The sequence below is a fragment of the Etheostoma spectabile genome, chromosome 18 (genome assembly GCF_008692095.1).
Source record: "Etheostoma spectabile isolate EspeVRDwgs_2016 chromosome 18, UIUC_Espe_1.0, whole genome shotgun sequence".
Taxonomy (NCBI): Eukaryota; Metazoa; Chordata; class Actinopteri; order Perciformes; family Percidae; genus Etheostoma; species Etheostoma spectabile.
This window is the reverse complement of record NC_045750.1, coordinates 6,000,419-6,027,189: the sequence shown is the minus strand read 5'-3', so window position 1 is coordinate 6,027,189 and position 26,771 is coordinate 6,000,419. Positions and strand designations below refer to the sequence as shown.

Below are 26,771 nucleotides of genomic sequence, written 5' to 3'. Positions count from 1 at the left end.
GAATGAAACACGGAGACAGTTTTACCTCCAAGGCCCTGATATTGTCCTCCGTCTGAAAGGATGGAGACTGAGCAAATACTGTGAGTTTATTGGCAGCCCAGCTCTCCACCTCTGCTCCCAGCTGGAGGACCCCATCCCACAAAGTCAGGCCAATGCGTAGGTTTTCAAAGTGGGAATCTGTTCTTTCTGATATCTGAATTTGAGGAGAGGTACTTTTGATGAATAAACAGTAGGTAAAATGCAGAAAAAATACACTCTTAATACAATATTACGCAAGACAACCTGAAAGATATTACATAATAAAAAAAGATTAGAACATTAAAAAGGCAAAATGATTATTCAAAAACTAAAATATTCTGAGACAGGGAAAGACAATTATTGTAGTGGGACATTGTGAAAACAAACACAACCATATCGTTTGATAAATTGAAATATAAAATAACAGTCATGGAAACAATAAAAGCAAATCTATAAAGTTTTGTAAAAAATGGCGAGTTGAAAGTGACTGAACTCACATCCAGCCAGCGGTCCATAATAGCATCCGCTTCATCCTCAAATGGAATGATGGTGCATTCTGGCATCTGGCGTAGATGAGCGTGAAGCTGCCTGCACACAATACGGACCTCCTCTATTCTGTCCCCGAGACCAGTCAGCTCGGCTTTTATTTCTTGGACCTGAGAAACCACACACACGTGCACATTCAAGCGCACACACACACACACACACACACACACACACACACGACATATGAAACACACTCAACCAAACAGTAACTATCATAATGAATAATTTACCAGGGACACACAAATGATTTTTGTAAGTTTGAGTTGTGGTTGACCAACACTCAAACTTACAAAACACAAGTCTTCCTTAGTGAACCTGAATTAAACAGAGTGCGGTGTACCTTAGTGTGCAGTCTCTGCAGGTTGTCTTTCCCCATGTAGGAGGCTCTTTCACTGATGGTGCTTTCTGCCCTCTGCAGTGTCCCACTCAGCTCCCCACGGATGCTCTGAAACCTCTTTAGCAGCTCTGTTAGGGCGTAGCACCGCTCCAGCCTGTAATGCATGTGATCCATAACACGACACACACATTTACCAAACTCAGCAAAGCACTATATAATTCGGCATAGCAGTACATCTTAAATGACTGAAACCGCTCCCTTTACCGTTCAGTTACAGCTTTTGTGGCCTCCTCCCAGACACCCTCCACCTCTCTGGTCTGACTCACATCAGGTATTCCTGACTGTGACAGATGCATCTTGTATGTGCTGCAGCTCAGCGAGGCGGCCAGCAAGGCGACTTTCCAACTCTGTCAATGCACGTGTCCTGCAGGACATGAAACAATCATTAGTGTACTGTCCCCCATGGACAGAGGAAACAGAAGAGAGGTGTGAATGGAGGGTACTGACATTCTACACCATTTTTTAAAAGTCATTAGTGTTTTATTATAGCACTCAGGAAATTCTTGCACAATAAAATAATGTATAACATGATTAAGTATTACGATTTTGATGTTGTGGTGCAGCTATGACAAAAATATTGGCATCTTTAAACATCAAGGAACTGTTGCAATAAGCAGATATAGAAATGTGTTTATTGTATGTATGAAATGTAATGAATAGAAATATGTATTTTTTACTTTAAAGCTGTGTAGGGAACTCATATTTCATATCGTTAATATGATGGACTGAACTCTAACAAACCCTAAGAAGTATTTGTTAATGGCCCCAGATCAGTGTTGTACCTGTGTTGCAGAGCAGGCAGGGTGGGCTCCTGTAATCTCAGCTGCTCAGCTGCTTCCCTTATCTCCGTCAGAGCGCATAACAAGACATCTCTTCTCTGGACGGCATCCCCTTCAGACTTCCATGTTTGAGCCTTGTGCTCCACCGCCCTTTGAGTCTTTGTATCACTATCTCCTTCCAGCCTACTCCTTTTGGCCTTCAACCCTGCCTCCTCTTCCGTCCTACTTGGAGTGGGATGCTCCTGCTCCTGTGCTCCCCTCTCCTGTGTTGAATCCTCCCCAGTCTTTATCTGACGTATCTCTATTGGAGTCGACTCCTGGATTTGCTCCCTTCCCACTGGAAATAACTCATGTTTTCTGCCCTTCTTCCTGGCTCTCATCAGCTCTTTCTCGACATCCACAGTTTGCTGGGACAATGATATCACCACATCCTGGCATGTCACTGTTGCACCATTCATGATCAGAGTCATCCCCGCTACCTTTAATGTGCTGTCAGCACTATGCGATTGCTCTGCAGCAGTCCGCAACCTTTGTTGCATTGCTGCCTGCCAAGACTTTCTCTCCTGCTCCCAGTCGGCCTCATTTTGCTGTCTGCTGGGGTCCTGGTTGGCCAGCAGGGTTGTGATCTCGGCCTTGACTTCCCTCACTGTGGCCAGGAAGTGATGCAGAGCATGGGCAGCTGACTGAACCTTCTCCAGCCGCTGTCTGAGCTGCTCAAGATCATGGACACTGTTGTGGGGAGCCTGGCAGAAGGATGAAGGGGATGTGGCCTGGGGCCCTTGTCTTTTCTCATCGGCTCCGCTTTCCGATAGCTTTCTCATTTCAGACCGCAGTCTATCATCCACCTCCTGCATAACACACAAGGGATGAATAATAATGTTTGGATATTTTACTCTCTAAATTGAAGTGTTAGTTGTTACAATAGATGTACAGTACCTTTAAATCAGATACCAGTCCAGAATCAGCCAAGGTAAAGGAGGAGATGTCCACAGACTCTCTGATGATCCGCTCCAGTTTTTCTGTGATCAGTGGCATAAGATCATCTGAAGACTCCATTAGGACAGGAGCTTTCTCTAGAGATGTCATCCTTACAAAAAAAAGTAAATAATACGTTTTTATTACGTATAGTACTAAAATATGGTTACTGGTAACTCCATCAGCTGAAAAAGATAATATAATATATTTGAAAGTTCCAAAACACCTACTATACTATAAGTACCTTGAAGTGAGATACTTAAATTCTTGTTTCCAAGGTCAAGAATAACTGTTAAAACTAAAACTGAGTCAACATGGACGAGAAGTGCACAAACAACATGGAAATCTGAACAGCTATGTTTCCATGAAAACAGGGAGTAAATATGATGTGATATGATCCAAAGCCCTGGAACGGCTACCACATGGACCTTAAGATGAAATGTTTTGAGGTCAAAAATGAAGTTTGAAACTAATTTAATTTTTATAGCACAGTTACAGTCCTTGAACTGAATTCTGCAATGATCTTTTTCCAAAATAAAACTCAATACACTCAACACAATCATACAATATAGCGGTTGGGTTTAATTTATAAAACCAATAAACCCATTATTATGTGTCTATCAAAAATATGGCTTCTACTGGTAAATTTACTGAAAAAAGTATGTTACAAATGTGCTTATGTCTTCACAGATTAGTCGATACTTTTAATTGATCTAAAAGTTGCACTGTGTGTGCTGTGTATTCTTTAAATATAGACTAATTTGAAGTTGAGTAATGTCTGTTTTTCTTTGTTTTTCTTTAATTGTGTCAGCTATAATTTGGTAAATATATGAGTTGTATTTTGTGAAGCGTTTGTGTAATGTGTAATGTATAATGTTTGTGTATTGTGTGTAATGTTACGCTGTAAATTGTATTGTCACAAAATAGACTGCAGGACCCCAGGAAGAATAGCTTCTATCTTATGTTGAAGCTGATGGGGATCCAATTAAACCAAACAAACTGTACCTGCTCTTTAGGCACATTTGCTGTCCTCTCCACTCCTGAGTCAGCTGCTCCCAGTCTCTTTCCGCTTCCCACTTATCTTCCCTGGTGATCAGATGGGAGACCTGGGATAGCTGGGCATACTGGAGCTCAAACTCAAACCATAGTGCCTCTGTCTCCTGTTTTGAAGTCTGTTGAAAAGAGAAATGATCACAAAGCAATCACTGCAGTAATTTGATATTGTGAAGTGAGACCTTGAGAGCAAATAACTGCTTAACAACGGTTTGGTTTTTGGTTGAAGGAATGCACCAAGATGCAAAGAAGCACAAGTGATACACAGTGTTAAGAGAATGATTTGAAAAGGTGACATTCTAATGGTATCCACCATTTGATAAATGAGCTGTTCAGTGGTGCTTCAACTTGCCTGTAGTTGCTTCTTTTTGTTCTGCAGGGTGGAAATGGTGACAGGTTCTGGGAGAAACTCCGCCAAATGTTGCTGGTTCTTCTTGAGTTGAGACTGAAACACCAAGCAGGACTTCCTGTACCTACAGTGAAAGAGTGAAAGACATTGTTTCAATATCACATTCTCTGAGACTGAAAGGCTAAAAGGGAACAGAGCCTGCTGCAACATTCGTGGCATCAAGATCATCTCACTAATGTCTGTTATTTCACTACTATTTTACTCTACTAAAAACAAGGTACACGGGAGACTGTGATGTCCTTAGAGTATTCCTGAGGTTTAAATGAGATCAGACCAGTGAGACAGGCAATAACATGCAGTACATTAACAACTATATAGTAAATATCTTTTACAAACTGTTGCTCTCAAATAAGACTGCTGATCCCAATGACTTCCTTAAAGTTTTGGATTATGTACTTCTGCCCTAATCTGTCAGTTTTAACTTTAGCTCACATGCTGACAGTTCTTCAATCAACAGAATAATAACAACTTGGATAATAACCCATACCTTTCCAGTACTTCCTGTTCAGGGGACTGCTCTTCCTGTGGTGGGGCGGCTGTCTCTGGGATGACGGTCCACTCTGCCTCCTGCTTGGTCTCCACAGTTTTGCCCCTGACAACCGCCTGGGAGATGAGAGAGTGGCATAGTAACAGTCCAGTGAAGAAAAGAGGAAAAGAAGGAGCAGCAAGCCTATCCAATTACTGAGGATTAGTGCAGCTGGTACTGTGTCTTATACAGGTCAGCCACACCCAATGACAACGCTGAGTTTTTCTCGGACCAGGAAGACTTAAGGAAAAGCCACTTTAAATGCAATGTGTAAAGTAAATCAGATTGATTTAGGTTAATTAACATATGCAACATACACAGTCTAATATAATTAGCTTTATACTCCAAGCCACATCATGGAATTTTACATAGCATCACCATTTCACCAGTGGTTGCAGCAAAAATCTTTCTTATGTTAACTTCAAAGCTGCACAGTTAAAATGTTGAGATAACTGAAAGAAGTTAGGTTCCGGTTTGCAGGCAAATTAAGAAGCAAAATCACAACTTCCTGATTGGCTTAATTTATGATCTACTGTGGAGTTCAGACACTGGTGGCCAGTCCTATTCACATAGGAAACCACAACCACTAGTCATACTTATCTCATAATAATAATAATAATAATAATAATGATAATACATTTTTAATTTTTATATTGCACATACTTTATATTGCACACTTATATTTATACCGTTTCTCTTTTTACTTGTCTTCTGTTTCTTTTCCTTTTTTCAGAGCCTTGCAACAAAATCTCGCTCAACTGTATATGCGAATGTGCAGTTGAATGACAATAAAGTCTAAGTCACAAGCTATAAAATACAATACAAAACTTGAATGCAATGTTGACATGAAGGAAGTGGCCATTTAAACTGAAACATGGAATCTAAACATCTTCTAAATCCCAGTGAGTGTGTGCTACATCTAAAGAAAAGTGGATTGAAACCACCTCGACCCACACACTACAAAAAAAATGCAAACAGATGTTTCAAAACAATAAGTACATCTATATAAAAGCATCTATGGGCTATGTTCCTACCTGTATTTGAGTTTGGGTTTGCTGGTTGCTCTCTGTGATGTGCAGCAAGCGAGCTTTCCGCAGCTGCTCTTTGACTCGAAGCGAGGGCTTTAGTTTCCCCCCCGGCCCACAGCCTCCACGTCGTGTGGGGTCATCCCCACTCTGCGTTGGGACCTCCCGAGCTCGCATTTGGAGGACATCACCACAAGGCTGCACAGACACAGCACCGCACACAGGTGAGAGGTCTTGTTGTGGGCCATCCACGCTTCGTTTCTGTGGGAGATTGTCGGCTGACGCGCCAGTCCTTCTCAGCGGGGGGGTTCCCCGGGGCTGCCTTCCCCTGCTGAGTTACAAAAGGTTTACCAGGGGGAGGTCGGGGCCAGTCAGTTAGAACCCCTCAGTCCTACAGGAATCTCTTTAAGATTAACAGACTTGAAGATTTACAGAGCGACAACTGTTAATAATAAATAAACGATTACACTTTACTTGAAGGTATCTACATAAGAGTGACATGAGTCATAAACGCTTATGACATAACGCTTCTTTTAGCAAGGGTCATTCGGGTTTGTCATAACAAGTTAGGGTTTGGGTTCATGTGTCATGACAGTGTCATGTCGCTCTTATATAGAGACCTTCAAGTAAAGTGTTACCAAATAAACTATATGCTTAAAAAAAAAGATGCAGTTAAACTTAAATTCAGTTCAGAGTTTATACACACTGTAAAATAAATGATAATTTAAGAGAAAAACTTTAATGCCAAAAACATTCTGTTCTATGATAGACAATTAAAATTAAAGTTTCAGTAACTGAAATCTGTTGTTCTTCCTAATTAGGAAGAACGAAAGACTTTAGTAACCTACCAATAAGTAGCTTTAGCATAGCCAAAACACAATTTAAATTTGAAGTTTCCTTTCTGAAAAAATATCTTTCAACTTGAATTTGGATTATGTTATTGCACTTGAAATGAGCTCAAATGTATGTACCAAATACTGTACTTACAACATTAAGAGTGGACTTTATGGGAGGTCATTCGAGGCCCTGTTTGGTGAAAATCAATCACTTAACTTTCGAGACCACTTGACATGCTGTATGTCCAAAACGAGAGGGGCAACTTTACCCATGATCTTCTCGAACAAAGAAAGGTTTGTAAAATGATTTTAAAACCATTGCATCATCAACACAAATATCCGTCATGTCGTGTTTTTTAGGGTGCGTGAAGTTAATCTTTTGACTTGCAGGGGTTGTGGTACATTGACAAATTTCGGCCCTTTTTGTGGTATTTTTCTCAAAGCCTCAGACTCAGTCAAATTTGCTTGCTTATCAGAGGAAACACATACGTGTGTTGAAATACATTTCAGAGAGGCAGATTTTGTAAATGTGGTCATGTCTAATATATTACACATCATGATGTATCTACTTAGCATTATCTTACAAGTCAGATGGGAGCACTGTGTCACTGGATTCCTGTTCTTCATCTGACTCCCTTAGTTGGTCTGTTGCTTGGCAGGAGGATTTCCCTGCTGCGAGTGTATCACACAGCCCTTGGAGTGATTCGACGTCAACAGATGCAGTTCCGTCCATGGCAACCTGGGAGTAATGTATATGTAACCCAAGTATCTTTTTGATCTTTTGCCCAAGTCCGACAGTTTGCCACAGAGCACAATCAGATGTTAATGCCATGTTACACAGTGAGGACAATACCTGTTGCGGCAGCATAGAGTCATTGTCAGTCGGGTCAGTGGCTTCGTGCAGAGCGTTAGTTTGTGTTTCACATTGCACAACAGAAAATGACTGCTTCCCCTCTCTGATCATAGACCACAAGATAGGAACAAAGGCCGCCATTTCACTGCGTACATCCTGAGTGTGACACATACAAAATGTAAGTGGTGCCAGGTTAATCACGGTGTATCATAGCCATTAAGGGAACCAGTAAAATGCTGAACTAATTGGGCTCTTCGGTTATGAATATGTGCTAGAGTGTTAGAGTTGGGATAACCCAAAAAGTAAGACATTGTAAGTTAAACAGTTAAATAAAACCTAACTGGAATGGATATTGTTGATTATTTCATTATTTTACAGAAATAGTTTGACATTTGGTAAGTTACACTTATTGGCTTTCTAACTGAGAATTAGATGAGAGGATTAATACCACTCTCCTTTCTAGTGTGTGTAACAGTCTTCTGTGTACAGTCCCTGTCATACCTCCCACTGCTTTCTGACGGAGTCAGAGAGGAGCATCAAGTCCTGGAGTTGGGGCCCAGTGCAAAAGGTCCCCAAACACTCCACAGCACCCAGGAACTCATCGAGGATGGCAGGCTGCAGAATCTTTAAAGCCCTCTGCACAGATAGAAATAAAGCTGGACAAACATGCGCAAACAAAACAGCCAGCTGTGCAAAGCAGAACACCACAGACCTATAAAGAGTGTGTCCTAATTCTGAGATTTCATTTTGAGCTCCTAAAGGCCTGGATGTTGTAGCAGGAAACTTATCTGCTCTGGTTTAAGCATTCGATAAGCATCACATGGGTAGAAAGCTGGTTTTACACTCACTTTCAAATGTCACTAGCAGGCGCAAAAGTGGATTTTTGGCAAATGATGAATAAATGAGTTAAGTAAAATTTAAAACAATATCTGCAATCCATTCTTACTTCAGACTCTTTCCTTTCAGATGTTTGATTAAAAAAAAATGAAAGTAAATCACTGTGAATCATACATTCACTTTGGTTGATATTGTTGTTAAAAGACTTTTAACAAGATGGATAGAGAATAAAGGATTTCAGAGATAATAAAAAAGGGTTAGTGATGTCCTTCATCATGTAACATTTAAAACTGTACCTGTTTCCTCTTGGCTTGGGACTCTGAAATCGCTTTGCCCCCAAATAACTTGATGGCTTGCTGGATGCGTCCTTGCAGGTGAAACCTGGCCTTCTCCAGTCTGCTCCTCGCCATTGAATGGGCTTTTAAATGAACTTCACTGCGGACCATAACCGGTGGCTGGGGAGATGTTTTAACACTCTGTACAGTGTTTGGCTGCCCTTTTATTCTGGATTTCAATGTTTGAGGTTGTGAGGGGGGTGAGCTTTCCTTTTCCTCTGGGACTGGACTTCTTACATTTTTAGACAGAACTGGACTTTTTGGACACTTTGGTCCAACAGGAGTTTGGGTCAAAGCAGGTGGAAGTTGGTCATTTTGACTCAGACTTAAAGCTTGAGCGTGGGATATGGAAAATGAGGGAGAGTGGATCCTGGGCTCACACTCAGCTTCTTTTACAGTTTGAGCAAGAGGAGAGTAAACATAAGGTACCGGTTGCCTCAACGGTTGAGGCAGCATTTGGATTTTAACATGAGGTATAACAATGGTTGGTTCATCCTGTGTGTTGGCGTGCTGGGTTTTAGGCCAACCCTGGAGACCTCTTGTCCTTTGTTGAAGCATCTGTGATGGAATCTGAGGTGATCCCTGGTTTGGGTCCTGGCTTTGCAGCATAACATTCCCAATCTGGTCTACATGTTTGGTTTTAGCCACAACAAACAAGCCTGCCTCTGGCTGTCTCTGTGTCTGATGGGCTGTTTCAACATGTCGCAGAAACCCAAGGGAACTAAACATTCCAAGAATCTCCTAAAAAAGAAATGAAACAAATACAAATTGCATTGTTTTATAAGAACAGTTGAAGAACTGAAAAAGGTTACCATACACTGATCTTACTCACCTGGCAGTGGGAGACTGCGTCTGACATCCTGTCCTGCACGGCAGAGGTACTGAGGTTCTGCACAGGAGAGGTTTTCTGTAACCGTGCCACAAGATCCGGCAGATCCTGTCCCTCAGTTACAACCTGATTCTCCAGCTGCAACCCTCGAGTGATCAGCACCTAGAGAGGATTATATATTCTACACTGTGTTATCTGTACATTATTGTTTAATTCTAAGGACCTAAATCTAAGTTTACGGAGATAGTGATGCTTTATATTTGCCCTAAAGTCACACCAAAGGCACGCTTCAGTGGAATTGGGGAGGCCACCTTTTTATTATTTCCCCTGGCACATAAAGAAAACCTTTATGTGCATAACTGGCAACATAGCCAACAGAAAATTCATGGAAGAAAAGTGTTGCGCTACTGCTGTGTAGTACCCACACAATTTACAAATAATCACTGGGAAACACAGTGTAAAAACACAACAAAAGAGAGTGAAAAACCATGAGAATCTTAATTATTATTATTATTGTCAAATCTGGGGACTGTTTCACCAAATTGACACTATTTGTTAAAGCAAATTTTGTTTCACTGTCAAAACTAACACTATACCTAGATCACTATAAGATCAATTAATAGCCATGGAAGAGACCTATAGGACTCTGAAATGTATTAGCAATTGCACAAAGTTTTGGTTTGCTGACTTTGGCTGTAGGCTCCAATGCAGAGCGCCCTCTGTGCTTTTTCTCCTTCAGGTGCTGGTAACAGTCCAGAGCGTCTGTGCTCCAGTGGTCCAGCTCAGCCAGACGGCCCTCCAGCTTAGACACAGCCCGCTGCAGCTCTCCGCAGGTCCGCTCTGCTTCAGCAAGCCTCTGTCACACAGATACGAACAGTTAGCACTGAACCCTATCCTTAGCCGGTCATACTACAACCCAGGAGAGCAGCTCTATGTCCACAGGATAACATGTCAATAACAAATCTTCTCAAACATCAACATCTCAACTGTTGTACAGTAATTGTAACAAACCCTACAACCGCAGTGTTTCCTCTTTCTAGTCTTGTCTCCAACACTTGTATGTGTGTTCACTGAAGCTTTAATGAAGAAATGAATTTAGAAGAAAGAAAGAGGCCTGTTGAAAAGCATCACGGTAAGTCAGAGAGCTTTTGCAGCAGAGTACCTGTGGGAGAGTTTGCTGCAGGTCCTCTGTGTGGCTTCTTTGAAAGTCCGGCGAGGGACCGAGAGAGGAAAGGTCCGCCTCGGCAATCTTCTTACTCAGTAGCTGATAAAAAGAAGTTAAAGAGAGACTACGTTAGGCATGTAAAAGTAATTCAAAACCGTTCCTATATTTTCCAGCTGATTAATATCTGCTCATCCATTTATTCATTTGTAACTTAGCCAACCAGTAGTTTCTGCCTGTAAGCCTTCAGTGGGACTGAGGCCACCTCCAGTGGCTGCTGTAGTAGCCAGCTGGCCTCTTGGGTCAGCGAATGCACCATTTGAAGATGCAGAGGACCAACAGTAGGCTCCAAGGACACTTCCTAAGAAAGACATGCTTCGTGATGAGCAACCTTTGATTTATTATTTATTGATGTCCGTATGTCCTGTTATCCCTATTTCTAGAGTTACCTTTGATGTCACATTCAAAATAAAATAATAGGGCTTGATCTTATGTGAAGTGTGAAAATCTTTTGTATTCATAACATTTTATCTGTACAGTCATGTTAAGTCCATGTGGCTGTGGAAACAACAGTGAGAACTTGCATACTTACAAACATTGTCCTCTTCATGCATTCGGCCCACTGCATGTTGACCTTCCTGAGTTGCTCGGCCAGAGCAGAGCTGGTTGAAGATTCTGTCACTTCGATGAGCAAGTTCCCCGCCTCGTTTAACTTAGCCTGACATGACGTCCACTCATTCATGTCCTGCCGTAACCAAACCAAAAGACAACAAAAAAATTACAAAAAAATTGACAATGCAGTTTTCAAACACTGGACTTCATACTGTAGTGAGAGTCATGAAGGAATCTAGAGTGACAAGTAATTCATTGACAGAATTCCAGATAAGAGGTTTACTTCGGTCTCCACAGCAGGAGACATCTTCTGTGCCAGCCATGTCTGTAAAGAAGTTAGGCACTGGCTGTAAGTCTCCCACGCAGAAACCACTCTCTCCATCGTCCCTCTCACAGCCGCCACGGCCTGTGTGAGCAGTTCAGCTTCGCTTTCTGCTTCCTTCACCTGACGTGTCACAAGATGGGAATCTTCACCTGGGGAGAGAAGAGTGTTCGGAGGTCAAGTCTTGCCTCTTAAAAATCAAAATCTATTATCTACACACAGTAGTTCACAACAATGATTAAGCTTGGATTTTATGCTCACGGACCTCTTACAACTGACACACATGTAGCTCCTACCTAGCGCTGCCTTGCTGGTGTAAGCAGCCGCTTTCTCCTTCAGGGTTTGAAGAGCATCCATCAGAATTAAAAGCAGGCCTTGGCGCTCCACTGTTTCCTAGACAACAATCCAACAGAAGTGATTATGTTTGCTGGTTGTTGTTTTTAAGTTGTCAGTTGACTCACTAGATTAAAAAAAAAACAATTTTTTTTTATACGTTTTTTTTTTGCATCTGTTAAAGAAAATTATGTTCCGTTAAGTTTTGTTAATCATCTGAACATTTCTGTGTATGCATCTGTTCAAAAACTTTCTCACTGATCTATGAGCAGTGACATACAGTATTTAGAGTTTTTTTGTGACATATGTAGTTTTGTTGCTTACTTTAACAGCTGCAGGAGGCTTGAGACTAGTTATGGAAATCTGTATGTCAACTGAGTAAAATATATGACAGCCTGTCATTGCAGAAGGAGACAATATGTCTGAGTGACCATTAAGGAAAAAAAAGCTAAATACATTTAAAAGCATGTCATTGGCTACTGGAAATTGTTGACAAACCTTTTCATTGGTTTGTAAAAATATTAATTTGGCTGCTTTCCAATAAGCGTAGACTTCTTGTTATTATGTATCCCTAGGTTCTTTGGAAGCTATGGGGTAAAACGGAAGTGATGAGAAAACTTTTGCTCTGTAACTTCCCTGTAATTAATTCTCTGTAATTAATTACATAAAACCTTTGCAATATATCACTTTAATTGTCTTGGTGTTTCTCTGTCTTTCTTTGTGTTTTGGTGTTTGACATCACTGAGAGGGCAGAGAATTTCCATAACACATCTGATACATTCAGATACATACATGCCAGTCCTGCAGAAGCAGAAGCACTGCCTCTTGGGAACCGTAGGGAGCTTTCCAGGTCTGAACCTTAGCATTGATTCGGCCGAGGAGATCCAGCACAGTGTGACGGGATTCCTGGTGTTCCAACTTGATCCCTTGATATTTGGCTGTGACCCGGATATTGGTTAAGCTGTTTTCAAAATAAAGAAGGAGTTAATGCATTATTTCATCATTTTGTTGGAACCAAACTGCAAACAATTTTAATACAAGGGACTAAAAGAATTATATCTTTCAACATCCATGTAGGAATATTGATTTTGATCAAATTCAGGAATTCTAGAAGTTGTAATTATATCACGTACCGTCTTTTGATCTCATCAAACTTTTCAAGGGGCACTACTACGTTCCCGGAGTCATCCATGTTGTGGTAGGTATCCACGATATTGACATGGTGGCTCATCTCCTTAAATAAAGTCTGACAAAACCGCAAACAAGTTTATTAGAAGATTCATGAAACACCTCAAAATATTGTTATGTTGTCTGTTTATGTATACGTTTGCTCCATTCTTGTTCCAGAGTTGTTTCAGGGTTTTAAGGCACTTGAAAACATTTTAGATTTGTGATAATAGGAAAGATCCCATTTGTTTTGCAGCTAGAAAAAATAAAAAAACACCTTTTGCGTGTCTCGTTGAGCTCTTGCTTCTTTAGCAGCGTGTGCGTGATCTTTCCCTCCTCCTCCCTCTTCTGTTAGTGCTGCCTCCGCACGCTGCAGCCACGCGACAACTGAGTCCAGAGGAGGAGGAAGGCTCGAGTCCAGGTCTGCTTTCCATCTCTGCAGCTGGGGATTGACACGCACATACACACGAAACCTTGTCATTCAAATGTAGTTTAATGAATGCTCTGTACGCATGGCTCAGTCCTCTGGAGAGAGACAAAGGAAGTGAATCAGCAGAAGCCATTTTTCAGACTGAAAGAAAACTTGGGACCACACATTCTTCGCGTTATTCCTCACCTCCTTTTCCAGACAATCCCACGCTGTCCTGAGAGCGCACTGCTCTTGGCTCAGCTCAGGGCAGCGTCTTATGGAAGCAAGGAGGGTCATCACTGGTCTCCTTTGCTCAGCGAAGGAGCCAGCGAGGTTCTGAAACACCTGATGAAACACAGAAGCAATTTCTAATCACTGTACAATACAAAAGCTACACACCGATGAATGTTTTTTACCCCTGTGAGCTCTTGTGCTTTGTGCTTACATGGTACTTTTTTGCAAAGGTTGATATCTCTGTAGCCGTCCGTGCCTCTGACAGTTCCTCGTAGGCTTGCTGCAGCCAGCAAGTCACCTGTAGCGCTCGCTCACTTGGAGAAACCTATGTTTTCAAAATTTTAATTTTAGTGTAAGGATCGACACTTCTGTTTTAAAGGTGCATTATGAGTTGCTGCATGGTCACGTCTGTTGACGTTCCAAGTCAATTTCAAACAAAACAGAGCAAGCTTGCCCCTCCCCCCCATGTTTACGTAACTTTCATGACTAACTGACTAACTGTCACTAACATCCACCCCCTCCCCCAACCATCTTGTTGGTGATTGGCTGGAGTGGTTTGTTGTGTTTTGGTGCACAGGCTGTGCCTCAAGTGTTTGTTTGACGTTTACGCCCCCTGAGCTTTTCACAGTGTATTCAGGGGGCAGGCAGCTAGCAGATCGAGGAGAGAGGCCTACGATTTAAGACAAAAATAAAATTGCGCAGAAACCTTGCAGGAACTCATAATACACCTTTAACCAAGGTATAAACATGTAAGAGGTTTGTGCTATAATCACTGAGACCTATGAGATAACCTTTAACTAGGTTTCACCTATATGGGAACAAAGATTTTTGCTCGCTTGAGCTGCTGCCCCCAGAATTTGCCCCAGGCGAAGCCGTTTTTGACCCCTAGAAACAGCTGCGGGAAACCATTTTTCAAATTTAAAAAAAGTCTTTTACAGGAATAGCCATGCATCTTATTAACAGCTGAATTTGTCAATTCAATTTGCAGTATTATTGCAAACCACAGAGTTAGAGGAAGACAAACATGAACTGAAGGAGGATATCTGTGCCTGGTGCATCAGCTACCTGATGTAACGATGAGACAGCAATTGCTGGAGTGTAGTGAGCGGGCGAGTTCACAGGTGAGAGAGAAAAGGGCTGCACCAGAGGAAACAGCTACACCCCCGCCACCAGAGGAGAACAGAGAAAATGAATAAGTTTAATGCAGGAGATTGTTGGGTCGAGCTCTAAACAGGGAAGGGAAGCAACATGAAACAGTAGCACTATTACTAGAACTGCACAATTTATCATTATAAAATTTAAATCTCGATTCACCCATTTCATGATTTAATTTTTAAATAAAGCCAATATTTTCTTCTGTGAGGTTTAAACATGGACTGTATAAGACTGTATAAAATAGGTTTTAAAGCACTCCCAATGGCTGCACTGCTCGCCCTTCTCTTCATTGAAGCCTCCATGTTTTCAGGTTTGTGGCAAAGAGCAATGTGCTACAGGTGCCAAAAACAAAATCTATGTTTGGTACAGCCAATTTGTTTTGTCACGGTCAAAAAATCGTGGCAGAGAATCGTGATATCAATTCTAAGTGAAAAAGCCATGATTCATATTTTTCCTCGAATTGTGCAGGCCTACCTATTATAGGCCTCTGCAGTTACTCAAGTTTAAAGAAGAGGTGTGAAAGTCAATGTGACACTGTGATTACAAAGAGTGGTTCGATTGTCTACCTGCAGGTGGTCGTCAGGTGCCGGCATGTCGTTGGAGTACTGAAGAAACTGGGCCACATAAGTCATAATGGACTTCTCATCAGGGTCGCTAACGTCCACATCTGAGGAGCAGGTAAATACACAGAAAGGCTTTATTGTGTTACAGTGTGGCAGCAACTCAATTGTCATTTTCAATTTTAGGTGTGTCTAATGTAATATATTAGGAAAAAAAGGGGGAAAAAAAACTGCTTTTTCTCAGTGCTTACTAAGAGCAGTAATTCGTCAATTTGCTTATTCACAAGATTTTTTTCACTTTCTCCAACATACCCTGGGGATCCAGCAGGCGGGGGATGTGGAGCTCCCTCTCGGCCAGGTGAAACGCCTCCTCCAGGTTCTCCTGGTTGCTTCTGCACCGGACCAGTGAGAGATCCGCCAGCTGGGGTCTGAGAGAGCACAGGATGGCCAAGAAGGCCTCTCCACTCCTCCAGCTCGACTTGAAGTTCTTTACACTGACGGAGCAACCAACCCTAGAGCGAGAAAGATGGAAAAAATAATTAAAAAGTGACACTTTTATTTAGACCAGCAGAATGTATCAACAACCAAGAGGGTCTGAGCCAGTCCGTTGTGTAGAAACAGCAACACTCACGCCAATGAGCAATATAGTTTATAAGAAGGTTTTGCATATCTGCGAACTGTGGGATGACAGAAGACAATTAAGTCACGCAAACACAGGGAAACATGCAAACCCTCCAAACTGGCTGGCGTTTCTCCTGTAAGGAAGCAGCATGATGCCTATTACAACTTTCAGGTTGCCAGTGTTGAACAATGTTTTTTTTTCCAGATTTTTTTGGGGGGTATTTCAGCCTTTAGTTAACAGGACAGTTGTAGACAGGAAAGGGCGGCGAGAGAGGAGGAATCTTGCAGCAGAGGGTCGCAGGCCGGATTCGAACTCTGGGCCAATGCGGCAAAGACTCGGTACATGGGTTGCACGCTCCACAAGGTGAGCTACTACGGCACCCCAAACAATGCTTTTTTTCTGTTTGTTTTTTTTTAACTAAATTGCAAACCTGTGACATGCCTTTGTATAAAGCATTCACATGTATAGTGGATAACTTACTTTTGGCATTGGTCCCTGACCCACATGAGCAGGGCCTTCTTGGCTGATATTCGGAAGCGTTTGTGGAGAGGTGACGTCCGACCTGCAGGGACTGGACTAGCTGGAACTGGGCTGCCAGACCAGGAGTCCAGGCTGGTCAGAGAGTCGAGCGAGGAATGACAAGAACTGTAGGAGAGAGTGCTGGCTAGCTCCTCGATCTGAAACACAGACAGTGAAACTAAATATTGGCTATCAAATTAGCAGTATCTTATCTTTATCATTCTTAAAACGGTTCCTGCATAGAAACCAGTGCCGTGCCCAAGTATTTTATTTGAAGTAAAAATAATATTTTCACAAGATGCTGCTGCTTCTGTTTCTCATTTTTCTTCTGTTTCTCTATCTACTATTTGTCACAATAGCAGTAGCAGATTAATAATGTTTTGGCATGAGTTTACCAATGACACTCACGTGACAGTGGAGGATGATGGTCCATATGAGTCCGAGGATGATGGAGGGCCGTCCGTCTATGATATCTGGGATGTTTATGTTCACCATTTTGATCTGCACCAACCGATCCACAACAAATGTTAATAAAAACACACTGCAGAGTCAGATGCCTTGTTTGTTTTGTGGAAACTTACAGATTTTTTCCTGAGAAAGTTCAGTGCTGTCTCAATGTTGGCCCTCTGCTGGAAAACCCCTCGGCCCCTTTGTCTTTTCTGTGGAGAAAAATTACAACATCAAATTTATTGTTTATAACAATGTTAATTTGGGTTCTTTTTTTTTTAACTCGCCAATACTTTTCTACTGATTAAATATATAACTCTGGGAGGAATTTGGAATCTTTTTAACTGACTAATATATCAAAAGAACATTGCAGTAACTCACCATAGGTTGGCCACTCATCGCCTCCAACAGGTCAAGCAGCTGTGACCCATCTCTGAGGTCAGAGAAGAGGTCCGACACGAATGAGGGAGGGCATCGCTGTAACAACGCACAAAATTAAATTTTAATAATACAGACAAAGGACTAGAGGAGTTCAGGTGGAAAGTACTCTTATACAGTAGGAAGTAGCTTACAAAAGCATCTAAGCTATGCAACAGAATTCTAGCCATGAAGCACCCAACATATTGTCAATTGTGCTGTGTTCATTAACAGCATCTAAACCAATGTATCATTACACCACATTCATTTGGGGCCTTGTACAATATCAAATAGATGGCATAGCTGTGTATAAATAACCCTGGGTCATACTTGGTGAGAAATGTGTTGCATCATTTTATACAAAACAGGAAGTCATTCAGGGTTTCCTGATTTTGTGGTAAAAAAAGTGAAAGGCTGATGGAAAGAAAAGGTTTCCTTTAGTGCAACAGGAAGCAAGTGGTTTATGGGAAATGTGATCTACATTGTGGTAAACACAGTACTGGGTATTAACATTTATTTTGCAGTGACATGATTTTTTAGTGCTACAATATAGCTCCTTTACAAAAGGTCAGAGCCCACAAATTGTCCTTCATCCAAAACTTGCAGCCGTGAAACTAGTGCAGGGATCTTCAACAGGGGGTCCGGGACCCCTAGGGGGTCCTCAGTGTCAATGCAGGGGGGCTCCAAATTAGTCTTAATTTCTGTACTCGTAAGTCTTAACATGAATCTAACATTTTATTTGCAAATATGAATCCCCACTGATGATAGGGTTACTGGCCTATAGGTAAGGTAGTCACAAAGGTCCTCATCATAAATCATGCCAACAATTTTTAGGGTGTTTTAATAGCTTAATATTCTATGCAAAAAGTGTGTGTGTGTATGAAAGTTTTAGGCTGCTCTACATGTTATTTTAGGCCCACTTTTATACGCAACTTCATTTTATACAATGTATGTAGTAAGAGGTCCCTGCTCTGTCTCTCTTTCAGTTAAGGGGTCCTTGGCTTAAAAACCCGTTGCAGACCCTTGCTGTGGTGGATTCATTCAAATGTTTCTGGGTCAAAGCTTTAGCAGACCTTGTCCTCTAGACATAAAGGAAGTATCTCCTGCTGGGGGTTGTCAGTGGTTGGTGTAACAGATGGCAGTTTAGGATCCAGTGATTTTTAGAGCGCAGTCATATGGACATGAGGTTATGAAGAGTTGGCTGGATTCAAATTACGTGCTGTTCTGCTTCACTCAACCACTATTTATACTCCAGCCGAGTGTCACAAGCAGCTCAAGGTCTCTTTACAACAAGAGCCATGGGGAGCTGCTTCACTGCAGCGGAAAAAATGTAATGTCCGTAACACTGCTTTAAGCGCCCATAATTTAATACAACCCTATTTAATACAACCCTATTTAATACAACCCTATTTGCCTGAAGAAGACCCAGTAGGGTCAAACCGTTGCCTTTGTATTAAATTATAGGAGCTTAAAGCAGTGTTGTGGACATTACATTTTTTTTCACTTTAGTGTGTCTCGTTTGTCCTGGACCTGGCAGAAGGTGGGATGTGCACACAATTACTTTTACAAGATCTTCTTCACTGCACCTCACTGTCTCAACAATGAGTCAGCATGTCTACAGCTTGCTTTACATCATTTACAGACCTACCACAGCATGATGTCATGTAGAGTTCTCCAAAATATATTTCTTTAACATTTTCTTTTCCAAATAGAGCATATTAGCAAGCAGTTAAACTATGAGCATAATATATGCACACATGTGAACAGGTTTAGCTTGTGAAATCTTTCCAAATTAAAGGGAGGTGCTGGAAAAAATCGAAGACAAAATATCTCAAACCTTTACTGAAGCTTAAGTGAAAATAAAAAGCCAACAGGTAACACATTTAAACTATTAAGAAAAATAAGGCCATGCAATACATGCAAAGCATTTACACGTCCAGCCTTGTCAAGTTTTCTCATCGGTCATTTTGTGCATCACTACTCCAGCCTTTCTCTGATAAACTCACTAATATACTCCAACTGCTATAAAGATGATCTCCAAAAGATGTATCCTTTTTGACAGCTGAATGAAAACCTTTGTGTGGGAGTGTCTTTGATAACGCACCGGATCTTAATTTAATAAAAATCCGCTCTTTGACATTACCTACAGTAGAAATATTGCTTTGAGAAGGGAAAAAGAGATTTTAGCCATCCAGGACCTTTTCAAATGCAACAAAAGTTTCCTATTAAAGTATCTTAAAGCATCTACCATCATACATGAACATGATTTCTCAACATACCTTAGCGAGTTGAGCATTTATCCAGTTGGTGAATGTTCTTTTCTGAATCTGTTCATGCTCCACTGTTGAGGAAACAGAAAAAACAAATTGCCAAATTCAGAACAAGATGTTTTTAAAAGAGCTGGTTTCTGATTTCTGGCCTTGATACACTTGTGTTGAGTACTGGATACTAAAAGATGATTTTGCTTGCTGTAGTATTCTGTAAATTACGATTTCTTTAAGGGTTTTGGAAACTTGTGTTTTCTGGCAGTAGCAACAAGGTGTACACAGAAATCAATCAGTAAATTCAAATAAATAATAGTATCCCTTGTTAGTTTCAGTCCCCTTAACATGGCAGTTTATGAGTCACGTCTTATTTTGGCCCACACTGGGCAACGTGACATGCATGCAATCACGTTTTGCAAACAGCGAATAAGTTCATCAGACTGAATTATACAAAAGCTCCACTCATTCATAATTAAAGCATTAAATCTAAAAGGCTTGTTTTTTTTTATTCTGTAAACCATATTGTTTCAACTCCAGCTGCACTGAAAACTCCAACTAATGCAAACAAATGCAAAGAAAACACACAAGTTCATTACAGTATATTCCTAAAAAGAAGCCCGACTTTCTGTGTCCTCATTCTGTAGTCAAATCAATAATGATCCATAAATGTCACTCGACCAATGGGAACCCTGAGCTGAGCAGTTTGGTCGTAAGCTACTCACCAGCCTCAGAGGACTGAAGGACTTTTCGACCCTCCATGCTTAGAACTAATAGTCAATAAATCCATTTATAATGAGTGAAGAATCTACTTTAACCAACGTATAATTGCCTTCTCAAACACTAGATGACCCCGAGTGGCAGACATCCTCTTTCAGCTGAAGTAACCGGCTACCGGCCTGGATCTGGCTACAAGACGGGATGGCTTCCAAGACAGTGACAGACATAGATACTGAGGCTGACACACACAGCAAATATACATAGAGACACACTCACAGCAATGATGAAATCCAAGGCAGACATAGGCACACACACACAGTGAGGGGATTTTGGTCATACATGGTTCTTGAGATGTTCTAGACCAGATCCTAAGCTTTGTCTCAATTTGCCAGACCATCCCCTACATGCTGCAGAGCTGCTGAGGAGGCTCTGGCTAGTCCACATAGCGTTCCGGGATGGGAGAAAAACATTTTCTGGTTTATTGGCATTTCTTTAAAACAATCACCATCATCACGGGCGGTGCCAAGCTCCACACAGAGCCACTGCATGATTGCATTGGAAGGAACTTGTTTTGGTGGAACATGTATACATTCAAAAGTTGTTTTACTTGTGCCAGAAAAAAACTCTGATTGGACAGATAGTCTAGCTTGCTGTCTGGATTTACCCTGCAGAGACCTGAGGAGCAGGTAGCCATAGTCCTCATAAACCCACCAGAGTTTAAAATGCCAACACAAAGAAAGCAGAAGGAAATAGACACCGGCAAAAAGACATGGATCCAGCGGAAATTCCTGCAGCACCGGAGCAATCCCGGAAATGGAACGCGAAGGATATAAACTACCAAAACATGAAGCTTTTACTATATGTAACACTAAACATTATTTCCTTGTTACAGTATTACAGAACAGAAAGCTGAAGGTTATATTGGCAGGCTAAGTGGAGTAGATGATCACCAGGGAACACATGGATACTTTGGTATTTCCATCACAGGAAAAAAATTGGTGTTAATTATTGACTCAAAGTACTTTATCTATTATAAATAAAATTGTCACTGTTCCTGCAGAGTGAACATGGCTATGGCTACAAACAAGCTGTTGAGTCTATTTTAGACTCAGTCTGCAGTTAATGGGAAACTTAATGTTTTGTCTGAGGCAATCAGAAAACCACACAGTCACTTTCAGATATATAACTCACGCTTGCCGATATCAGGTTTGGCTATGAATCATAATAAGTCAGTGTGCTCTTTGTTTAAGAGCATGCTAAGGCAGGCAACTCTTGAGCAACTTAATCACTCAACTCCACCCTGGTTACCTGACATGCCCAGTACAAACAGCAGGATTCCTTGAGTCATAGTACAAATCTTACTTTTAGAAAATGTGTAAGTACATTACTGATTATGGATGAAACTGCAGCTGTGTTTAAAAGCCCACTATTTTACAGCATTACATTATGACAAACTGTGTTGACAAAATTCCGCCAGTATTTTTTCAACGCATTTCAAAGTTTGGCCACCACTGAGATATCCCACTACAGCACATGACATCCCAACATGTGTAAAAGCACAGGAATAGACTGACCTTGGAGGAGCATGTGCACGTTGTCAATGTCCAATGGAATGCCTCCATCGTCTTCCTCTGCTCCACCTGAAGCCATGTAGTCTCCAACCACCGCACAAAATCAACCTCGGAAAGGACCAGGAGACATGGATTAGTAAATCATCAACTCAAGAGGTCTCCACAATGCCAAAAAGTGCAGTGTCATAGTTTCTTCCAAAACATTTGAGTTAGCCGCCACCGCGTGATTAGTCACGTTAAGAACTCGCCCATCCACACCCTTACATTACCACCCACACACCACACACACACACACACACACACACACACATGCAAACACATTCAGACAAAGAGCTCAAAGAGGAGGAAGAACTGTGCTGTATGGAAGCAGCCAGTCGGCTACCACACTGCCATAACGCAGAAAAAATAAATGGCTTGGTCACAAATCTTTAACATACCTGTAGCAGCGCTGAAGTGACTGACGACAGCTAGTGCATACTGTGTTACAATGAAGAACCCAGTAGAGTGTGTACCATGTCCAACAAATGTCCTCAGCTGTGTCCTTTCATATTGGCACAACTCTGCAATGATTCACTGTGTTGAGTCCCTTCAAATAGGACTTGGCCTTAGGTGCTCATAAATGAAACAAGGTGCCTCTTGCCTATTGGAGTGTGAGGACAAACAAGGGTGGAAAGTCCCGCCTACGCTCAAAGAAGGCCCAAATCCCTCCTGCAGCCTCTCGTACAAACTTAGCATCCCTTGGCTAAAGAGTAATCATATCCCAGAGTTGATTCGTTTGGTTTCCAGCTTTGTTTGCACAAGCAGATCCTTGTTACTGGCATTTCAGGAAACACAAACACAACAATGTCTCTACTATATCTCACTTGCCTTTGATTTTCTTGTGAGCTAGTGCAATAATCTAACAGTTGAGAAACAAGGACACTGGGAAAGACCTTTAGTTTGATTCATTAATATGAAACTGTTTCAGGTTCCTTTTAGGGGTTATGCCAAGACTCTGCATTATATGGTATTTAATAAAAATTCACTTCTGCTTTCACTTTCTCAGTCTGTTTCATATTGATTTTTAGCAATCTTTTAAGAAATGCCCACTCACTTGAAGAGAAACAGGTTGCCCCAACAGTGGAGCATGTTCCACAATGACATATTTACCCTTGAGAGCAGTGCCAGTGTTTTCACTATGGTGAGCCAAGCTAGTGGACAGTCTGTGTGCCACGTAGCAGCTGCACACTCACCTCAAATTCACACCTCTGTTATGACAGCGGCTCAGGCACCAAAAAGAAGAACAGGATATAAGATTGAAATGTCCCAACATAACATCAAGTTAGGAAAAAAAAGGTTATTGTAGTGTATGTCCACTGTGCTTAGATGTAGAAAGCATAATTAAAGGAAACTGGTCAGCAAACTCTTATTAACCCTGACATGTCAATTTTGCATGTCCCTATTATAGGGACACGCAAAATTGACATGTCAGGGGTAATAAGAATTGTTGCATGTCTCTATTTGAAATCATAAAGGCTCAAGTGTGCCACCAGAGTAATTATAACATCAGAGACCTATAAATTAAGTTATATTAAGTTATACTATAATTAATTAATTTAAGCAGGTTATAAAATTATATCTACATTATCTTATTATTGTATTAAATGTATGAATTTGATTTTGTGAGCTAAACCCCAGATTTCAGGTTTAATCAACAATCCATTATTTATTGTTAACTTTTGTATATTGCCTAATTAATTTTTGTGCACAGTCTGCACAGAACCGTCCAGCCTTTTTTCCTTTCTAAAACAGTTATATGGGACATATTGGAAAAATGATTTGTAATGTGATAATATGAAGTGTCTTACTTGACATGTGTTTTCCCTTTTCATGTGTTTATTGGAAGCACCAAACACGTCAAAGCAAATTCTATGCAAGTGAAAACTTACTTGGGCAATACATCTCATTCTGATTTAAACCAAAATAAGTCACGGGAAAAAGATGTACTCGGATTAATGTATGGGCAAGTCCTCAAGGTGGAGCCAAGAGATAGGTGGATGGAACATCGTTAATGCGTTAACCGTGTTCCTCCATTTGGTGGCGCTACATACCAAAACATGACTGAAATACTCCTCCGTTGAGAGAAGAAGAAGAAGTAGCAGCTTTCCCACACGACTTTGACGTTAAGCAGCAGCGTCTGTCCTGACCTTCTCACTGCAGCGTGACAAACTGAAAGGTAAGAGAAAGATATGCGCTTATTTAGTAAAGTTGCTTCATTCATAACAAAAACTACAGTAGTTGGCTTACGTCAGCAATTTAAAATGAAGCTATCATCTCTATTTACTGTGGTTGTGTGTGCTACTTTTGCAGGAGTACTCAGCAAGCTAACGTTAGCCTATTGCTAAGGCTAGTTATAGTTCTGCTTCTACAGCAGGTGCTAGCCATTCATTGATTAAAGTAGTTGGCTAGGAAGTAAAGCTAAATGAAGACAATATAAATCCGTAATGTCTAGCTATATGGCTTGTAAACCGTATCTTCCATGGTTTAACCGACGTGTATACATTTAGGCTAACGCTCGGCTGACTTGAGGTTGTAGGGTTAACATTAGCCTAATACGTTACCTTCTGTAAAGATAAGTTATTAGACACGTCAATGGAAAACCCCGATGTCTCTTAACATTCTACCAGTAAAGAAAAGTGAAATGGTGCCTCCTCTTCTGATGAGCATCTCCTAGGTGGCCAAAGTCATTAGCTAGGCCTGACACAGCTGAGGGTTAGCATTCAAGCCAAGGCAACTTTATCTATATGGTACATTTCAAAGCGCTTCACATTAAGCATTTAAGAGTAATTAAAACATTAATTAAAGAGAATAAAAAATAGTTTTGTGAACTACAGTGTTGTCGTTCTCGTTGTTTTTTTTTTTTTTTTTTTTACTAGTCAAGGACACCTTACAAGATAGAGAACACACTGTGGACTTGAAACAATTTTAAGTAGCCTATTTCTTTTACACTTCTGTAGTCTTAGTTATGTGAAAGAACAACACAAGAGATATGTATTAAAGATGTTTAACATGTAATAAACTTAAAGTATTATTATAGTAAGAGTTATAGATTTGTTAAATTATAACAAATCTATGAACTATTATAAACTACAACTGTAAATGTATATTCACTCTGGAGCTGTTTGGAAGAGAGAAAATCTATTTAAATGAATGAATTTGTAAACTTTTCCCGTATCCCCCTGGCAGAGTGCCACGGACCCCTCTTTGAGAATCACAAGTGTAGAGATTAATGCACAACACGCTGGCTAGGTTTGGCTTTTGTTCCAGTCAAAAAGAATCCAGAACTAAACTGCTTGCTATATGAAGTTGTTATATTGACCGAGAACATGAGCACCATTTTGAGAATATGCCGTTGCTTTCTCCCACAGATGGCTGGACGCGCGTTTGCAAGTTGGTGGGGCAAGATGAGCCCTTACTACACTAAGGCATACCAGGAGATGTGGGTGGGCATTGGCATCATGACATACCTGTACTACAAAGTTTCCTATGGAGGTGAGTTCGAGAATGATTTGTACAGCATGTTGAAAATGCAGCTTCACTCCTTTTTATGCAAAATGAATGTGGAGTGATGTAGCTGGTGTTGTTTTGCAGAATATGACACATGCTTTCAAATTTGGCAGCAGTGTAGTTGACACAACTTTAGTGGTTGGAAAAGATTGAAAGCAGAGTTTGATGTATCTGTAAAAATCACCAATAACTATAGCACATCAAAGGCAACTGTACTCGGTGTCCATTCAACATATTTAACATAAGAATGCTGAAGTTGGAAAAAGGTGTGAAATAAATGTGGCTTTCATAGTGCTCAATACATGTAAGCAGCTGTCGTTACTTAGAAATATTTGAAATGCCTGGTGTCTCAGGGGTTTGCGTTAATGTGTGTTTCTTTCTATTCCAGGCAAGAAGGCTGTGAAGGCCAGTAAGTAGCCAAACATTTTGTTTATCATACTATATAAATACGGTTGGGCAATGATTATACTGTGAGACAATACCACCATCAGATTTTGCTCAGTAGCTGTCCCTAATGACTTCTGATCGTTGGGTGTTTTGGCCATTGTCAGCAATCAATGAGCAGAACTGATATGTGCAATTTTGAGTTATTTTCATTAAAGTATTTAGTTAACTGTATTACAGTAGCGAAACATACTTATACCCAGCTATGGTATCTATAAGCACAATATTAGAATGTACCTTAGATTTGAATGTGTTGAGGGACCAAACATAAGTAGTAACACCACTCTTGTGGACTCAATTGATAAAATAAAGGCGTGCTCATTTTAAACATGAGTGGTTAGGTAAGCATCAGTCATTACCCTGTATGTCCTGGGATCCTGCAATCACTGTTTGTTTTTGATGGAGAATCGGCGCAGCAGTGAACATTAGGTATATTACAGGAAATAAAGGCTAGAAAATCACGTCAGATGTGCAACTGCAAAGGTTTTCCTCTAGATGTCACTGACAGTTGGTTAGGCCAGTTATTACAGATGATATATTGGTGCTGGAAGAAATTCACTAGTCTCATTATTCCCATGCTTGGACAGGGGTTATTTGATTTGTCATTAAACATGACATTTTTTGTGCTCCTCTCTTTCTACAGAGCCTGCCCATTGAGTTTCCACCATGCCGACTACCCCTCCACCTGCTGTGAAATAAGGCCCAATCGTTAGTCCAGAAGTCCAGCTTCATATTTGAATTTTTGTTAATATGGTATAAAGTTGCTATCCAAAAATTAATTTGTTGGCTTTTGTTATTTGTGCATTGTTGTGGCTACAAAGTAATGCCACATGAGAGCTCATGCATTGAAGA

The 26,771-nt window shown here is 40.9% G+C and overlaps 2 protein-coding genes across 2 annotated transcripts in view; one reads left to right on the top strand and one right to left on the bottom strand.

The window, feature by feature from the left end:
* Positions 1 to 22,551, bottom strand: part of syne2a (spectrin repeat containing, nuclear envelope 2a) — a 93,720-nt gene extending 71,169 nt beyond the window's left edge. Inside the window, 37 exon segments of the mRNA XM_032543624.1 lie at positions 26 to 193; positions 516 to 674; positions 905 to 1,055; positions 1,166 to 1,245; positions 1,247 to 1,325; positions 1,744 to 2,588; positions 2,677 to 2,827; positions 3,721 to 3,887; positions 4,121 to 4,241; positions 4,665 to 4,780; positions 5,738 to 6,059; positions 7,149 to 7,303; positions 7,418 to 7,573; positions 7,919 to 8,053; positions 8,551 to 9,330; positions 9,422 to 9,580; positions 10,107 to 10,274; positions 10,581 to 10,682; positions 10,804 to 10,941; positions 11,173 to 11,325; positions 11,476 to 11,666; positions 11,811 to 11,907; positions 12,640 to 12,808; positions 12,981 to 13,093; positions 13,292 to 13,456; positions 13,631 to 13,768; positions 13,869 to 13,982; positions 14,723 to 14,812; positions 15,379 to 15,479; positions 15,685 to 15,884; positions 16,475 to 16,671; positions 16,922 to 17,014; positions 17,095 to 17,172; positions 17,342 to 17,437; positions 19,657 to 19,718; positions 21,933 to 22,037; positions 22,367 to 22,551. Coding sequence (XP_032399515.1) covers positions 26 to 193; positions 516 to 674; positions 905 to 1,055; positions 1,166 to 1,245; positions 1,247 to 1,325; positions 1,744 to 2,588; positions 2,677 to 2,827; positions 3,721 to 3,887; positions 4,121 to 4,241; positions 4,665 to 4,780; positions 5,738 to 6,059; positions 7,149 to 7,303; positions 7,418 to 7,573; positions 7,919 to 8,053; positions 8,551 to 9,330; positions 9,422 to 9,580; positions 10,107 to 10,274; positions 10,581 to 10,682; positions 10,804 to 10,941; positions 11,173 to 11,325; positions 11,476 to 11,666; positions 11,811 to 11,907; positions 12,640 to 12,808; positions 12,981 to 13,093; positions 13,292 to 13,456; positions 13,631 to 13,768; positions 13,869 to 13,982; positions 14,723 to 14,812; positions 15,379 to 15,479; positions 15,685 to 15,884; positions 16,475 to 16,671; positions 16,922 to 17,014; positions 17,095 to 17,172; positions 17,342 to 17,437; positions 19,657 to 19,718; positions 21,933 to 22,008 — 6,285 coding nt within the window. The 5' untranslated portion in view covers positions 22,009 to 22,037; positions 22,367 to 22,551.
* Positions 22,552 to 23,881: 1,330 nt separating this feature from the next.
* Positions 23,882 to 26,696, top strand: atp5mj (ATP synthase membrane subunit j). Its single transcript, XM_032543571.1, has 4 exons — positions 23,882 to 24,144; positions 25,337 to 25,460; positions 25,864 to 25,884; positions 26,563 to 26,696. Exons 2-4 carry the CDS (start codon positions 25,337 to 25,339, stop codon positions 26,574 to 26,576), a joined length of 159 nt encoding a protein of 52 aa, XP_032399462.1. The 5' UTR covers positions 23,882 to 24,144; the 3' UTR covers positions 26,577 to 26,696.
* Positions 26,697 to 26,771: the final 75 nt, after the last annotated feature.

Coding starts and splice junctions, on each gene's coding strand:
- atp5mj (XM_032543571.1), top strand. CDS start 25,337: ATGGCTGGACGCGCGTTTGCAAGTTGGTGGGGCAAGATGAGCCCTTAC. Junction 25,461..25,863: donor CTACAAAGTTTCCTATGGAG/GTGAGTTCGAGA, acceptor TTTCTATTCCAG/GCAAGAAGGCTGTGAAGGCC.